This window comes from Peromyscus californicus, unplaced genomic scaffold, assembly GCF_007827085.1.
Source record: "Peromyscus californicus insignis strain IS unplaced genomic scaffold, ASM782708v3 Scaffold_15__1_contigs__length_86483966, whole genome shotgun sequence".
Lineage (NCBI taxonomy): Eukaryota > Metazoa > Chordata > Mammalia > Rodentia > Cricetidae > Peromyscus > Peromyscus californicus.
The window spans coordinates 70,945,875-70,962,682 of record NW_026294447.1 but is presented as its reverse complement, the minus strand read 5'-3'; the positions used below and the strand labels follow the sequence as shown (position 1 = coordinate 70,962,682).

Below are 16,808 nucleotides of genomic sequence, written 5' to 3'. Positions count from 1 at the left end.
AAACACAGGATAGCCTTGGGAGGGCCTGGGTCAAAACTACCAGGCCCATCTGCCTCTTCTAAAGGGCTATTTATAGAAATGGCAAGGGTGGGGCAAAAGTCCTCCCCAGCACAGTCAAGTGCAGACCCTTCCAAACACCTGGTGACCACGCACATGGTCAATCCATCCCCTTATGCAACCCTGCTGGGTAAAGCAAGCTCAGATCCCGCCAGGAAACCTCTGTGGACCCCAACAGAACTTACAGAGATTCCCCTGCCTCTGCCTCCAATCTGAGTGCTGGGATTAAAGGCTTGCGCCACCACACCAGGCCCCCCCAGGTAATTTTACCACCCTTTTCTCCTTTTTCATAGGCATGTCCATGTATGTTAATGTGTATGGGGGGGTGTGTACATGTATGTGGAGGCCTGAGATGTGAGGGGCTCTTCCTCAGTCACTCTTTCACCTCGTTCTTTGAGGCAGTCTCAGTCAAACCCAGAGTTCCCCGAGGCTAGTTTTCCCTAGCTAGCTTGCTCTGCGGATTCTTTGCCTTTCATCCTCCAGCTGGAATTCTAGGTGGGCGCCACATCCACCTGTCACATGAACCTAGGGTCCTGAACTGCCTGCTCCTGCTTGGGAGTGCTTTAACTGCTGAGCCGTCCCCCAGCCCACCCTCTTCTCTTTTATATTACAGACTGTGGATTTTGAGTCCATATTTCATATATCTTAAGAGAATCTATCCGAATGCCTTGGGAACTGTTACTCATGAAAAGTCTTTAAGAAATTCAGTACCAATCTAGTAAATCTATAGACAGTTAAGGAAAATGTGCTCAGAGGAGATGACATTGATTCTGTGTGTCTGTTCAAGATTATATGACATATAATGTATCTTCAGAATTTTCTACGACTATGTCCCTCTCTTTGAACAGTTTTTTTCTTTTTTCTTTTTCTTTTCTTTTTTTTTTTTTTTTAGCTGAAAGAAAATTTAAGGAACTCAGAGAGAAAACATCAGGAGACACTTAGAAGACTAGAAAGCAGATTTTTTGAAGAAAAGGTATGGAATATTAATGTTAAGAAATGCTTTGTTTACTAGAACAAAAGTATGTTTATATGCATTCTGAGCATTCCAGCGTCCCATTTGGTACCTTGCTAGAAAATGTTATCAAGTAGCAGAAAATAAGCACCCAGAATTGTAGCACAAGATGTTGAGACAGGAAGATCTTAAGTCCAAAGCCAGCCTTGCGCTACATATCAAGTTCCGTGCTAGCCTGGGCTACGTACTAAGACGTCTCAAAAAAAAAAAAATACAAATGAGGAAAAACAAATCTTTATAAATATCATTGTCTAGTACTTTTTTTCTTTTCCACATAGAGATTCCTTCCTTAAATTTTAAGTGACACATAAAAAATAAAATTTGCCTGGGCAGTGGTGGCACAGGCCTTTAATCCCAGCACTCAGGAGGCAGAATCAGGCAGATCTCTGAGTTCAAAGCCAGCCTGGTCTACAGAATGAGTTCCAGGACAGCCAAGACTGTTACACAGAGAAACCCTGTCTCAAGAAACCAATAAATAAATAAACAAATAAATAAGAAATTTGTACATACCAATAGTGTGCCATGAAATTTCTCAATATATTTATACAATGGTTTTTGTTTTTGTTTTTTGAGACAGGGTTTCTTTGTGTAGCCCTGGCTATCCTAGAACTCTTCCTGTAGGCTGGCCTCAAACTCAGAGATCCACCTTCCTCTGCTTATACAATGTTTAAGTTAGGTTAAATAATATCTTTTTGATTTGTTTCTTACTTTTTAAAATGTATTTATTATTAATGAGTTATTTATTTTTATTTTATGTGCATTGCCTATGTGTATGTCTGTGTGAGGGTGTCAGATCCCCTGGAAGTGGAGTTATAGACAGTTGTCTACCGCCATGTGGGTGCTGGGAATTGAACCCAGGCCCTCTGGAAGAGCAGTAGGTGCTTCTAATCAATGAGCCATCTCTCTAGCCCCTCTTACTTTTTTTAAGATAAGGTCTTAGGTAGCCCCAGACTGGACTTAAACTTTCTATTTAGTGGCACTCTGACTTGAGCTCATGATTTTCCCATCTTCACTTTCCAAGTGGTGAGATTACAGGTATGTATATCATACCCCATTAATAAGGATATCTGTCTCCTCGTGTAAGTACCATTTATGATGGGACTCTCAAAATATTTTCTTTTAGCTTTTTGAAATGTATTGCACATTATCATCAATTTTCCAGCTGCTTGTGTAATAGTACATCAAAAACTTGTGCACATATGTCATTGTAACTTAGCACCCCAATCTACACTTCTCCATACTATCCCCTCTGTGCTGGGTAGTTTTATGTTAACTTGACACAAGCTTAGAGTCTGAGAGGAAGGAACTACAATTGAGAAAATGCCTCCATAAGATTGGGCTGTAGGGCCGGGCAGTGGTGGTGGTGCACGCCTTTCATCCCAGCACTCAGGAGGCAGAGGCAGGTGGATCTCTGTGAGTTCAAGGCCAGCCAGGTCTACAGAGCAAGTTCTAGGACAGCCAGGACTGTTTCACAGAAAAACCCTGTCTCGAAAACAAAAACAAACAAACAAACAAAAAAAAAAAAGATTGGACTGTAGGGAAGCCTGTAGCCTGTAGGACATTTCTTAAATAGTAATTGATGTGGGAAGGCCCAGCCCATTGTTTATGGTGCCATCCCTGGCTGAGTGAGCCATGGCAAGCAAGCCAGCAAGCAGCATTACTCCATGACCTCTGTATTAGCTCTTGCCTCTAGGTTCCTGCCCTGACTTTTCTCAGTGATGAACTGTGATGAGGGGGTGTAAGCAAAATAAGTTCTTTCCTTCCCAAGTTGTTTTTGGTCATGGTGCTTCATCACAGCAATAGAAAACCTAAGACACCCTCTTCACTTTTCTTGGGCTCCATAACTACTATTCCAATTTCAACTCTCATAAGATTATCTGTCTTCCATTTACCTATTTTGTGGGGCTATGGATTGAACATAGGACATTACACATGGTAGGCAAGCACTCTACCACTGAGTTATACTTCCAGCCAGAGATCACACCTTTATAGAGTGTGTTTCTGAGGGAAATCATGCAGTACTTGTCTTTCTGTGCCTTACTTATTTCACTTAGCACAGTGATCTCTAGTTCTATTAAAGCTGTCACAAGTGACCGGATTTCACTCCTTTTATGACAAAAGCATTTTGTTATGTATATACCACATCTATTCATCAGTTAGTGGGTAGGCTATTAAGGTTGTTTCTATTCAGGGGTCTTGAAATACCCTCAAGAGGGACTGTCATCTTGTGAAGGCTTAAGATATCAACTTGGTGTTCCTCTTTTTTTTTTTTTTTCTAGACAGGGTTTCTCTTTGTAGCTTTGCACCTCTTCTGGAACTCACTCTTTAGACCAGGCTGGCCTCGAACTCACAGAGATCCACCTGCCTCTGCCTCCCAAGTGCTGGGATTAAAGGCGTGCCCCACCACCACCTGGCAAATGTAACACATCTTAAAATAACATTCTACAACAGGGTCAGATCCCCTGGAACTGAAGTCAGAGATGGTTCTGAGCCACCATGGGGGTGTCAGGAACTGAACCCAGTCCAGTGCAAGAGCAGTAATGGCTTTTAAGCACTGAAGCATCTCTCCAGCCCCCAATGAAGAATTCTGTTTGATGCTGAAGTAATTACTTTGTGTTATGAAAAATTTGTTTTAGAAGTATAGTTTTGTATGTAACCCTCCCATATTGTGTTTTTTTCAGCACCGTCTGGAACAAGAGGCTGAGAAGAGGATAGTAATGCTGGCCGAGAGAGCCCACCATGAAGCTGTGGTGTAAGAGCCTGTTGCTTCCTCTGTCATTCAGCCTCTCTTCTTTGCTGTCTAGTTTATTCTTAGCTTATTGTCCTCTGTCTCTTGGCAAACTTTCTTTAAATATATATATTTTAAAATTTATTTATTACACATACAGTGTTCTGCCTGCATGTATGCCTGCAGGCCAGAAGAGGGCACCAGATCTCATTACAGATGGTTGTGAGCCACCATGTGGTTGCTGGGAATTGAACTCAGGACCTCTGGAAGATCAGCCAGTGCTCTTAATTGTTGAGCCATCTCTCCAGCCCTAATTTTCCACTGGAAAATTGATTTTTTAATTATTATATTTAGGTAGGTTGGTCAGTGGGTATATTTGAGGCTACACTAGTGCTGTAATTTGAGTGTGAAGTCAGATAACTTGCAGAAAGTTGGTTCTCTCTTCCACCATGTGGGTTCCAGGAATAGAACTCAGGTCTTAGGATTGATGGCAAGTGCCTTTACCCATGAAGCCATCTCGTTGGCCTCATTGGAAGAATCTTTTTTTGAGACAGAGTTTCTTTGTGTAGTCTTGGCTGTCCTAGAACTACTCTATAAACCAGGCTGGCCTCAAACTCAGAGATCCATCTGCCTCTGCCTCCCTAGTGCTGGGATCTTCTGGCCTGTTGAAAGAATTCTTACGAAAATAAATTTCATGAAAAAAATAGGCCATCCAGACATGGTGGCACACACTTAAAATAATCCCAGTGCTTAGGAGGCTGAGGGAGGAGCTTCATCAGTTCTTGGCCAACCTAGACTACACAGTGAGACCCTGTAACAAACAAACCTAAAATAAGGCCCTAGGGCAACTTTGTGAGGTTGTCAGAAGTTATATTTGTGTAACAGCACTGGAGTGTGTTTATGTTAATACTGAACCCCAGGTCTCGATGGTTTCTTTCTTGTTAATGTAATGATAAGTCTGGCAGCTTTCTTCAGGGAGTGATTCAGGAACTTGGGCTGCTCCTGTCTTTTGCCTCTGTCAGTGTGGAGTTCTGTAGGTCGTCATATGAACATGGATAGAAGAAGACATGGGAGACTGGTGTCACATTCTTGTGGGTGAGGTGCTAGAGATTGAACACCCACAGTGGCACATCCATTCCACCCTGAGCTCTGTCGCCAGAGTTCCCTTCACTTTGAAACAGTCTTGCTAAACTGCCCAGGCCAGCCTTGTATATGCTAGGTAAAGGCATGCCACTGTTCCTAGCTTTTATTTATTTATTTATTTATTTTGGGGGTGTTTTTGAGACAGGGTTTCTCTGTAGCTTTGATGCCTGTCCTGGAGTAGCTCTGTAGACCAGGCTGGCCTTGAACTCACTGAGATCTGCCTGCCTCTGCCTCCCGAGTGCTGGGATTACAGGCGTGCACCGCCACCACCCGGCTTATTTTTTTAATTTTAAGAGACAGGGTCTTGCTATAGTTCAAGTTGTCGGCCAACTTGTACCATCAGGACTAGCTAACACATAGTTTTCCACTTACTGCTAAGGAAGAACTTAGTCACAAGGTCTCTACCTCCCTATTGAGTAGTTACTCCTCATAAGTTAAATTGTGGTAGTGTCCTGTGTGTCCCATGTTCTGCCCTCCCCCAAACTCTGGTGCTAGGAGTTAATCCCAGGGACTTGCACATACTAAGCATGTATTCTCTCCCTGAACTACATACCCAGCCTAGTGGTGGTCAGTATTGTTGCATGAATCCTAATTGGTCTTATAATAAAAACCCAGAGCCAGATATTGGGGTAAATGCTGAAAGATCAGAGGAAACAAACCACAGTCACTTCTCACCTCACCAACTCCTCAGCCCAAAGAGGAAGATCCTGTCTCTACAAATCCTCAGACTGGCCGGGCAGTGGTGGCGCACGCCTTTAATCCCAGCACTCGGGAGGCAGAGGCAGGAGGATCTCTGTGAGTTCGAGGCCAGCCTGGTCTACAAAGTGAGTTCCAGGAAAGGCCCTAAACTACAGAGAAACCCTGTCTCAAAAAACCAAAAAAAAAAAAAAAATCCTCAGACTGAATGTCTCGAATGTTATTAAGGACCAGCCTTAATAATATTCTTTCCAGGGGCCCAGGAGAGAAGCTACGAACAGCAAGAATTATTTTCAGAAGAAGAATCTCAGCACACCGAGCTCTTAGTCTATCGATTTATTCTTCTCTCCAGTCTCTGAGGTTTACAGTTATAAACCCAAGCAATAGCAATCCTCCCACTCCAGCTAGGTCACCAGGCTTGAATTCCTACAGGGAATTATAGGCAGGTAAGAATTTTCCTCAGGCAGTGACTGTCAGACTTTCTTTTATAACCCAGAAAGGGAGTGGTTAAAGGAGGAGGTCAACTGAGAGCTAATATCAGTTAGTATATCAAAAAGGGAATTTATGTGCTCAATCTACATTCCTAGAAGTGGTTAGGTAAGAAGTTAGGAGTCTATAATGTTAGTGAGGCTGTATAAGAAAGGAGGGTCCTAGCTTAAATTGTAGGAAGCTATGTACTTAAGGTCTGCCTGACCTAGGCGGTGTCTCCATGTGGAATTTACCTTCATTCAGGAGACTAGCATGTGGTGGTCTGGACTGTTATTTCTGTTTGTCTTGGACGTAGCAAAGGGAGATATCTGATTCCAGAGCTAGAAAGGGAGAAAGAGATGGGCCTGGGGGAAGGAAGCCTTTCCTGAGGCTGTTCTCCAAATACCTCAAATGTATCATGTCCAATGAGTGATCAGTCCACACTGTTAGCAATTCTTAGGGAAAAAATCAATTGGGAAAACTATGAAGGCACACATGATATTCGCAGTAGAAGACAACTGATATATAAAAAGCCAAATATCACCAAATACTCCCTAAGATTTAGGCTTCTTCTGAAGGAATTCCTTGATCCCTTTGGATGGTGGCTTTGCCATAACCAGCTGAGTTCTTACAATATATTCCTGTGGCCTGTAGCATGAGTGCTCCTGAGTCTTCAGTCAAAAGGGCTGAGTTGCTGTCTCCTCCCAGTTTATCTGCCTTTCTCTGCCCTGCCATACCACTTCCTGTTTCAACCTTCCTAGTGCTGGGATTACTGGCCTGTGTGCTTCCCAAATACTGGGACAAAGGCATGAGATCCCAAGTGCTGGGATTAAAGGCCTGTGACTCCCACGTACTGGGATTAAAGAAAGGTATGTGCCACCACTGCCTGGCCTCTCTCTATGTTTAATCTAGTGGCTGGCTCTGTCCTCTGATCTTCAGGTAAATTTTATTTGTTAGAGTACAAACAAAATATCACCACACAGTCTAATGTTTGGAGGAAAAAGCTGCCATGGTTCTCTTAGGTAGTATTTAAAACTTAGGCATTAGTCAGGTGTGGTTGTGCCTGCTTTTAATTCCAGCACTCCAGAGGCAGGCAGTGACAGGTGGGTCTCTGTGATCTGAGGCCAGCCTGGTTTACACAGAGTGACCCTGACTCAGAACACCCCACAAGAGACGTAGGCCTATATTTTGGGTTCTTTAAAGTGTATATATATACACATGTGTGTATATATGCATATACATATATATATATGTATCTTTCAGGCAATTGAATACTGCTGGGAGAAATGTTTTTAAAGAGAACGTGTTTCTTCACAAGGCGCTTACATACCACTTGAAGGAAGCTGATATACGACAGAAAAACTCCAAGAAATTGCAAGAAAGTCATTCCTGCCTTTTACATCAAAAGGTTCCCACTCTCATTTAGATTTTCTTTCTTTTTCTTTTTTTTTTTTTAAAGTTTGTGTTGGTAAATACCAAGAATTGAGCATAATAATGATAGACAAGGACAGTAATACTATTTTCCTTCTGTCTTCATAACCGTCTATGTGAAAAGATAATTACTAAATGACTTTATAAACACATGTGGCATGATTTTACAAATACATCAGAAATATAAACACGACACTTATCCTCTAATACCTTACAATACTCACTTTGTTTTGTTTATTCTGGGATCCTAAATCATTTAGGAATTGGTTCGGCTGTAACAGACTTCACATTAGTGATATCACAACATAAAGATTAGTCTTTTACCTAAAAGATGCTTGAAGAAAAGCAATCCAGGGGTTGGGGATTTAGCTCAGTGATGCCTAACAAGCTCAAGGCCCTGGGTTCAGTCCTCAGCTCTGAAAAAAAAAAAAAAAAAAAAGAAGAAAAGAAGAAAAGCAATCCAGATTAGGGTTGCCTTCCTTAATCCTCTGTAACATATAGCTTGTATTCTTAACATTGGAAAAAGTTGTATTTTTATTTTGTGTGTATGGGTGTTTTGCCTGCATGTATGTCTGTGCACCACATGCATGCAGTGTCTGTGGAGGCCAAAAGAGGGTGTCAGATCCCTGGAACTAGAGTTACAGACAGTTGTGAGCTGCCATGTGGGTGCTGGGATCCAAACCTGGCTCCTCTGCAAGAACAGCAAGTGCTCTTTGCTGTGGAACCATCTCTCCAGCCCTCATCTTACACATGTTTTCACGTTAGTGTTTGTGGACGTTGAGCACCTTATGGCCAGGGTGGGTGAGAGAGACCTAAGGGTTACTTACACCAGACCACCAGAGGGAAAGATAAGAAACAAAACAACAAAATATGGCTCCTTTAAAAATCTTCCCAGGTGTCCTGTTTCCACCCATATCACAGCCGGGGGGGTGGGTGGTGGTGGCGGCGGCGGCGGCGGCGGCGGCGGCGGCGGCGGCGGCGGCGGCAGCGGCAGCAGCGGCACACGCCTTTAATCCCAGCACTTGGGAGGCAGAGCAGACAGATCTCGAGTTTGAAAACAGGCTGGTCTGCAGAGAGAGTTCCAGGACAGCCAAAGCTACACAGAGATCTCTATCGGGGGGAAAAAAAACAAGCAAGCAAACAAAAAAATCCGATTATATTGCAACTTGTCCTCACTGAACTGCAAGGGACCCTGGATTTCCACCTGCCTTGAGGGAAAGGGAAAATGGACGTTAGGATAGACAACCAGGAGTCTGCTACAGTTTTCTTTATAGACTTACTAGTGGCTTTTGTACAGTTTTATTGATTTTAATAAAATAAAATATGTAACCTTGTAAGAAATATAGAGGAAGTTTGAAAGTTTCCTAATTAATAAAATCAGTGGATTACCTTCCCAAGCCCAGGCAAGGACCCAAGGATGTTTGTTACTTTTTCTGCCCACAGAGATATGAAAATAATTGCCTCAGCCTAACATGAAGCTCAGATCCCCTTAGGTAATAGAAATTATTAAGGGAGGCTTGAGAGATGGCTCAGCGGTTAAGAGCACTGGCTGTTCTTCCAGTTTACCCAGAGGACCTGAGTTCAATTCCCAGGTACCACATGGTGGCTCACAACCATCTATAATAGGATGTGATGCCCTCTTCTGGCATGTAGGTATACATGCAGAGCACCCATACATAAAATACAAATAAGTAAAATTTTTAAAAAAGGAATTATTGAGGGGGTTTTAAGTTCTAGAATGTTTAAAGAAAAAATTCCCACTTTCTGTTTTTTAGGAAATCAATGAGCTGTTGATTAAGGAAAAGATTATGCAACTTACCCAGCAGAAATCACAAATCCAAACTCTTCAGAAGAAGGTGGTAAGCTTGGAGAATGCCCTGACTTATATGACCACAGAGTTTGAGGCTGAAATCCTGAAACTGCAGCAAAAGGCCGCTATCGAGAATCAAGCAGGTCATGTAGAAATTGACAAGCTGCAGCAGCTCCTTCAGATGAAGGACAGGGAAATGAACCGAGTGAAGAAGCTGGCTAAGAACATACTGGATGAGAGGTCGGAAGTGGAACAGTTCTTCCTGGATGCTCTGTCCCAGGTGAAACAGCAGATTCTGGTCAACAGGAAGCATTACAAGCAGATAGCACAAGCTGCCTTCAATTTAAAAATGAGAACAGCGTGTGCAGGAAGAACGGAATATCCCAGAATCAGGACCTTTGATGGCAAAGAACACAGTACCAACAGTGTGAATCAGGATCTCATGGAGGCTGAAAAATGGTACTAACAATGCTGCAGTATATTGCCTTTTTGTGCCCTGGTTTTTTCATCCTTTAAAAAAAAATGAGAACTCAGCAGGTGGTGGCAGCTCATGCCTGTAGTCCTATCACAGGACAGATGGGCATTCCTGGCCTGAGCTACAGAGAGAGAGCCTGTCTCAACCTGTCTCCTTTCCTCTAAAAAAGAGCAAGTTCAGTTTGTTGGACGGATTCCTTAGTAAGATACTTGAGGACAGGAACTGACTTACCTTTGTAGCCCCTGTCCTTGGCGTAGTGTGTAAGGCTTATATGTGTTCTAAGTAGCCGTCCACATTTACCTCAGGACAGAAATTTGTAAAAGTGACTGTCATTTTGTGCTGAGTGACATCATTGTAATGTCTTTTACTTTCTTTATCTTAGTTCTTAATAAATTGGAAATTTGTTGAAAAGTCTTGATTAGATTCAAGTTAAACTTTTGAGACAGGGTTTCTCTGTGTAGTCCTGGCTGTCCTGGAACTCACTCTGCAGACCAGGTTGGCCTCAGACTCAGAGATCTGCCTGCCTCTGCCTCCCAAGTGCTGAGACTAAAGGCGTGTACCACCACTTCAGGCTAGGTTAAAGATTTTTTAATAAGCATACTTTTTCAGTTTCTTTTATGCTGTTCCTTTACCATTCTGAGATAAAATTAATAGGTAACAACCATTATATAATAATGCAGCCTGTAAGACCAGCTTCCAGGCTGTTGCAGGGTTGAGGATAGAATGTTTCAGGTGGGAGAGCATGTTTAGAAAATTTTTCTATTTATCTGAGGGCCTTTAGAAATGGAATAAGAGTCACTCGCGTCCTGATGGTATCTCTCTTTATTTCCTCATGCCGCTGAATCTGCTCTCTCTTTTCTCCTCTTGGCTCCCCCTCCTTCTCTGTTCTTACAGCTACATATACCCAACAGAAACTTTCATGTTGAATATAGGAATTACACTTTAACGGCACATTTCAGAAAACAATAAGAAACAGAGCCATCTGGATGAATACACGTGCAATTAATCTTAGCTTCTTAATTGGCTGTAAGTGCAGCTGCAAATAATCAGTCATTACGTTATCTAACTTAAAGAGATAATCTTATAAAGGGTTAAGAGTTATAAAGCTAGACTATTGAGGAGTCTAAGAAAGTTAAGGAATTTGTGTACTCTCCTATATTTCTAAGTGTAGTACCATCTTAAACTAACATTTTGTGATTAACAGAAATGCCAGGCTTTCTTGAAGTGCTTACAGAGAAAGAGCTGTGTCCTAAATGCTTTGGTGGGAACTTCACTTTACCTTATATCTACTAATATAGGCCCACTGTCGTTTTCCAAGGTACAGTGACACAAAAAGCGTTTTAAATCTTGAAATATATTTTCCTATCCTGCGTGTAACTTCTGATTGTCTAAGAACACCTGCAGCCCTCATTAGGGGTTATAGAGTCAAGTTATTTTCTGTAGTTTTGACTAGTCAGAATATATTTTCACAAGTTGAGGTCAGGAATGGGTGCAAGCTAGCAATAACTGGGCTGTTTTGTATTTATGACCTAGCTAGACAGCTCAGTATGTCCTTGGGAACTAAGATAGGGAGTGTTTATCTATAAACACATCAGTAAGGCACTTGGTCTTAATCTAAAGTTACTGTGAAGCATTAAATCAGCTAATGGTACAGTTGTCTTAGAGCTGGGGAGATGCAACTATTTTCTTATGTCAGCCTGAGCTGTGATATGAAACAGTTCTCAGGGACTTATAATTCCTAACTTGTGTAGTAAATCTCTGCATTCTTATTTATTCATCAAACTCGTGTACGCTAACATAGATATCAAATGGACAATACAGCTTAGTGAGGAGTCGTCTTCTAGACAGTCCACAGCTATAAATGCCCACAAGACTGAGATGTAATCACGAGACAGACACATCACAGGACAGGTAGTGGTAAGTTCCCGCAGCTGACAAGGGAAGAGGTGTAATAACACATGAGAAATCACAGACAGAAGCAAACGATATTCCAGAGTCTGTGGCCTTGTAAGCCGTGCTCGAACGAGGTTTTCCATCTGAGAATTATCCATCTGGTGGGTTGACACCTGAACTTCATGTCATCTGCTGCATCTGATAGCTCTATAGGCTACCAACAATATAGTTTTTTTTTTTTTTTTTCGTTTTTCGAGACAGGGTTTCTCTGTGTAGCTTTGCGCCTTTCCTGGGACTCGCTTGGTAGCCCAGGCTGGCCTCGAACTCACAAAGATCCACCTGGCTCTGTCTCCCGAGTGCTGGGATTAAAGGCGTGCGCCACCACCGCCCAGCCCCAACCATATAGTTTTTAAAAATAAATATAATAATCCTTTATAATGACGTCGTGCAGAAATGTTCCATGGATTGGAGGGCATTCAGCAGTGTCCCCTACATCATTGTATTAACCAAAAGTCTCAAAATTTCCTAAGTATTTGGAGATTTCCTCACACCATGGAAAGTGGGATGTCGGTGGCAGCTTACTGTATCAGAGGTGCCCTGTGCTTTAGCAGTCTGCCCCCTATAAGCTGCCAACAGATCACAGTACATGCTGTGTTTCTCATTTCATCTTACAACGACGACAGAACATTTGGATTGGCTAGCATGCTGATAATCCTTTTCAAATTTTATTGTTTTGTAATGTGCATAGTTTGCTTTGAAATCATACACAGTATCTGGTTATGCTATAGAAATTTTCTATTTGCATACTTTGTATTTTTTTAAAGAAGATAAGTTTACTTTTTAACCTTTTCTTTTTAACCTTTTTACACTTGATCTTAGCCAAAAGGCCGAGAAGCGATTCTTTTTAACCTTTTTAAAAAATTCTTCAGGCCAACTACTCAAAAACCTGTGGATATTGGAGACTTGACCTGGGAACAGAAGGAGAAAGTCCTAAGACTGCTCTTTGCAAGAATGAACGGTTTCGCTGCCAGGTAACTTCCCCTTGTTGTGAAACGTCAGGCTGTCAACCCAGAAGCCACATGAGGAACAATGACCACGTGGTATTTAGAATTACAGGGATACGCTAAGACCAGAAAGGCCTTAGCTACTTGATCCACTGTTGCAGCTTTTAGAGACAAAGACTGGGAAATGAATGAATAAAAGGAGACTGGGAAATGGGAGAGAGAAAATACATCCTAGACGTGTAAGGGGACGCTTCCGAAGGGCTGCTGATGGGCTGACTGTGCCGCACCTTCAGGGAAACCCAACTGTTGAGCCTGTATTGGTTTCCAAAGATGAGCAAATTCTTTCAGGCTGATGTTCGTTTGTTTTGTAGCAGAGTCTCATGTATATATAGTTCAGGTTGCTTCTATCTCATGATGTCACCGAGGCTAGTCTTGAACTCCTGATCTGACTCCACCTCCCAAGTAAGACTAATAATAATCAGGAACTTGGTAATAGTTCACAGTTGACTATGTATAACTGTGAATTCAACAGTAGAGTATTTTGTAATGGACCTAAGTCAGAGGAGTATAAACAGTAAACAGCTAAAATAAATGACTAAGCAATCACTGAGGCTTTACTAACAATTTTTTTATGTTTAACTATTAGAGTATTTAATGTTGCCACCATTTGAATAGGTTAATGCTGTTTTCATTGCACTTGCTTAAGTCAAGTTTAAGAATGGAGTATGTGACTTTCTTGGGAAGTCAACATGTGATATTCTTTATTGTAGGTGGAGTTTTTCTGTGACCCAGCAGTTGCTACCGAATAACCACAAGAGACTTAATATAAATTATAAATGCTTAGCTGATAGCTCAGGCTTATTACTAACTAGTTCTTACAACTTAAATTAACGCATTTCTATTAATCTGTGTATTGCTATGTGGCTTATGGCTTTACCGTGTCCTCCAGCATGTCTTGTTCCTTCTTTGTCTTCTGGCAACTCCACTGACTCCACCCTTCTTCCTCCCAGCATTCTTAGTTTTGCTGTCCTGCCTATACTTCCTGCCTGGCTACCAGCCAGTCAGTTCGTTATTAACCAATTAGAGTAATATATATTCACAGTGTACAGAAGGATTATTCCATGCACTTTATCTCTATAAACTCACTCATTCAGAATAATGAATCAATTACATTCTACTTCCTGTTTATTATCCTACACTTCTGAAGTATACTGGGCCTGTCACCACGGCTGTTTTGTGTCCTGAGAGTCTGTGTGTGTCTCTGTCTATGTGCCCTGCAGACGCTCTCTACCCTAACTGTTCTGTTAGCCTTGGATATTACCTCAAGCTTTTCCTTTGTCAGAACTTTCTTGACCTTCACAATGAAGACAGATTCCCTAATCTAGGCCTTCATCCCTTTATATAATTCCTCTTATCTCCAGACGTGGAAGAAGGAGGATCAGGAGTTTAGGGTCATCCTTAGGTACATGTTGAACTGGAGGCCAGCTCTCCCTATCTTAAAACAACCAAAAGCCGTTTGCTTGACATAAATTATTTTTTGTTGTTTAGTTCCCAGGATCTACCTGTGTCCTCCTCCAAATGTTAGATTTGAAGTCAGGTCTTGCTTTTACAGCAAGTACTCTTACCCACTGATCCATCCTTAGTTCCATGAGGCTCATTTGGGGGAAAGGAACTTTTCTAGGTGTTTTGATCAGTTCTTTCATTCAGCCTTGCCTTTAGTCATTAATCACTGTTCACGAATACCTTCATTATGGTTGTCTCCATAACGATGTTTCTTGAATTCAACGTGTCTCAACTTTAAGCAATTATATTCGATTACATAATATATCACATCTCAGCCAGGCGGTGGTAGCACATACCTTTAATTCCAGCACTTGGGAGGCAGAGGCAGGCAGATCTCCATGAGTTCGAGGCCAGCCTAGTCTACAAAGAGAGTTCTAGGACAGCTAGGGCTGTTACACAGAGAAACCTTGTCTTGAAAAACCAAAAACAAAAAATAAAACAAAACCAAAATTTATATATGTATATAACTCATTCTGAAAATGGAAACCTTATCCAACTGAAGTCTGACTCAGCGTTTTGAGGGTACTGAACTAGGAAGGCACAAGGAGACACTGGCTCTTTTGTTTATTGATGTTTCTGCCCGCAGGAAATACAATCAGAGTTCTAAGCCTCCTGTTCCAGACCACATCATTCCTGACAGTGGAGAAGTGAAAGAAACCGGGTAAGATTTCTCCTGCCAGAGTTCTGAACAAAGCCTGATGGATATATCTCCCTTGTGGATATTCTGAGTGAATATCCCAAGTGAAGTGAGAATGAATTGGCATGCATGCCTGTTGACAGCACTGTTTTGTCATTATTATAGGGAAGAAATCAACCTTCCAGATCAAACCTTCATCACCCAGCAAGCTCCAGTATCAGACTCCAATAAAGTGATGTCACCCAGCGTTACTTCTAAAGAATTACCGGACTCTGACATAGTAAGGACTCTGTTATCTAGTCAGACAATGTACCACTGTTATCTTTCATTATGTGATGTCTTGCTAGTTCACAGTTCTCTACTACCCAAACAGCTCTTTTTTTTCAATTTTCTTTTTTCTTTTCTTTCTTTTTTTTTTGGTTTTTCCGAAACAGGGTTTCTCCGTGTAGCTTTGGTGCCTTTCCTGAAACTCACTCTGTAGACTAGGCTGGCCTCGAACTCACAGAGATCCGCCTGCCTCTGCCTCCAGAGTGCTGGGAGTAAAGGCCACCACCGCCTAGCCCTAAACAGCTCTTAGGGATGACAACATAGAAAAAAAAATTTTTTTTTTGAGGTAGGGTTTCTCTGTAGCTTTGGAGCCTTTCCTGGAACTCATTCTGTAGCCCAGGCTGGCCTTGAACTCACAGACATCTGCCTGGCTCTGCCTTCCAAGGGCTGGGATTAAAGGCATATGCCACCACTGCCTGCACAGAAAATTTTAAACAATGTCCATACTAATAAGGCATATTCTGTGTACCTGGAGAACCTATAGATTCCTTTCTGAAATAGGCAGCTTAGTCAAAATGTGTATTGCGTTATTACTGTTTTCAGTGCTGGTGACTGAACCTTTATGCCTCCCCATGGAGCCACCCCTCAGTCCTCCTGTCTTTTTTATAGAAGCACAGACATAATATCCTTGCAATTCTTGGATGTGAGCATATGTCAGGAGCACAGATCACTGGAACCTAGAGAACACAGGAAGGAAAAGACTGTTTTTTTCAAAACTGTATTTTTTTTCTTAAGAGCTTTTTATTTGTATTTGGTTATTCACAATCAGTACATAATCTGACAAAACTCAAATGAGGCCATAAAAGAAGAAAAAGGAAATGCTGATTCTCTATTTTAGTGGTACTAACGTGAATATAACTGTAGATTTCATCTAAGAAACAAGAAACTTTTTGAGTACAAGTAGCTGGCCAAGTCAGTTGATTCTAATTAGAGAAACACAATTCTGATTAGTTGGTATTTGTTAAAAGTAACTTCCTTTATATCTAAGGAAAATATTAGGAGTCTTTGTGATTAAATTCTACTTGGAATTTAGATAATAACCACTTTTTAACCCAGCCCAAAATTGTTGGATTGAATTGGGCATGAACTGTGTTTTATAAGAAAACAAAGGCATTATAATCACAAACTACAAATTTCAACTTGGTTTTAGAATGGAAAACAAAAAATCAGAGTTGTGTTTTGTTAAAGTGACTGAAGGCTCTGAATTCTACCAGAGGTGGATACTCGAATACTCTTGTGCCGACAGAGTGGAAATTTTCAAGGTTTTTCACCACCTTTATTTTAACTCACCAAATAACTCGGTAGACTAGAGCAGCACTGTCCACGTGACTGTCCAGAACAGAGTGAAATAAGTGACCAATACCTCAGCTCACTAAGCCGTGACGACGAGGCTAGCAGAGCCAGCAGCCTCCAGCTCAGAGAGCTGGGCTTCAGGCAGGTCAGACAGACAGACTCTTCTGTTCAGCCCATCGATCTCTTCTGACTTAAGGCTTAGATGATCAGAGAGGCCAGTTTAAAGGCAGTTGAATGGAAACTTTTAAGTTTCTTGTAGTCCAATCAGTTA

At 41.7% G+C, this 16,808-nt stretch overlaps 1 protein-coding gene across 3 annotated transcripts in view; it reads left to right on the top strand.

Moving 5' to 3' along the window:
* Nucleotides 1-16,808, top strand: part of Bbof1 (basal body orientation factor 1) — a 36,002-nt gene that overhangs the window by 15,897 nt on the left and 3,297 nt on the right. For 2 of the 3 annotated variants that reach the window (XM_052739309.1, XM_052739308.1), the window contains 7 exons: nt 950-1,030; nt 3,751-3,821; nt 7,368-7,512; nt 9,311-9,804; nt 12,643-12,744; nt 14,867-14,941; nt 15,083-15,197. In XM_052739309.1, coding sequence (XP_052595269.1) covers nt 950-1,030; nt 3,751-3,821; nt 7,368-7,512; nt 9,311-9,804; nt 12,643-12,744; nt 14,867-14,941; nt 15,083-15,197 — 1,083 coding nt within the window. The remainder of the gene's footprint in view (nt 1-949; nt 1,031-3,750; nt 3,822-7,367; nt 7,513-9,310; nt 9,805-12,642; nt 12,745-14,866; nt 14,942-15,082; nt 15,198-16,808) is intronic. The other variant, XM_052739310.1, reaches the window with a different exon arrangement.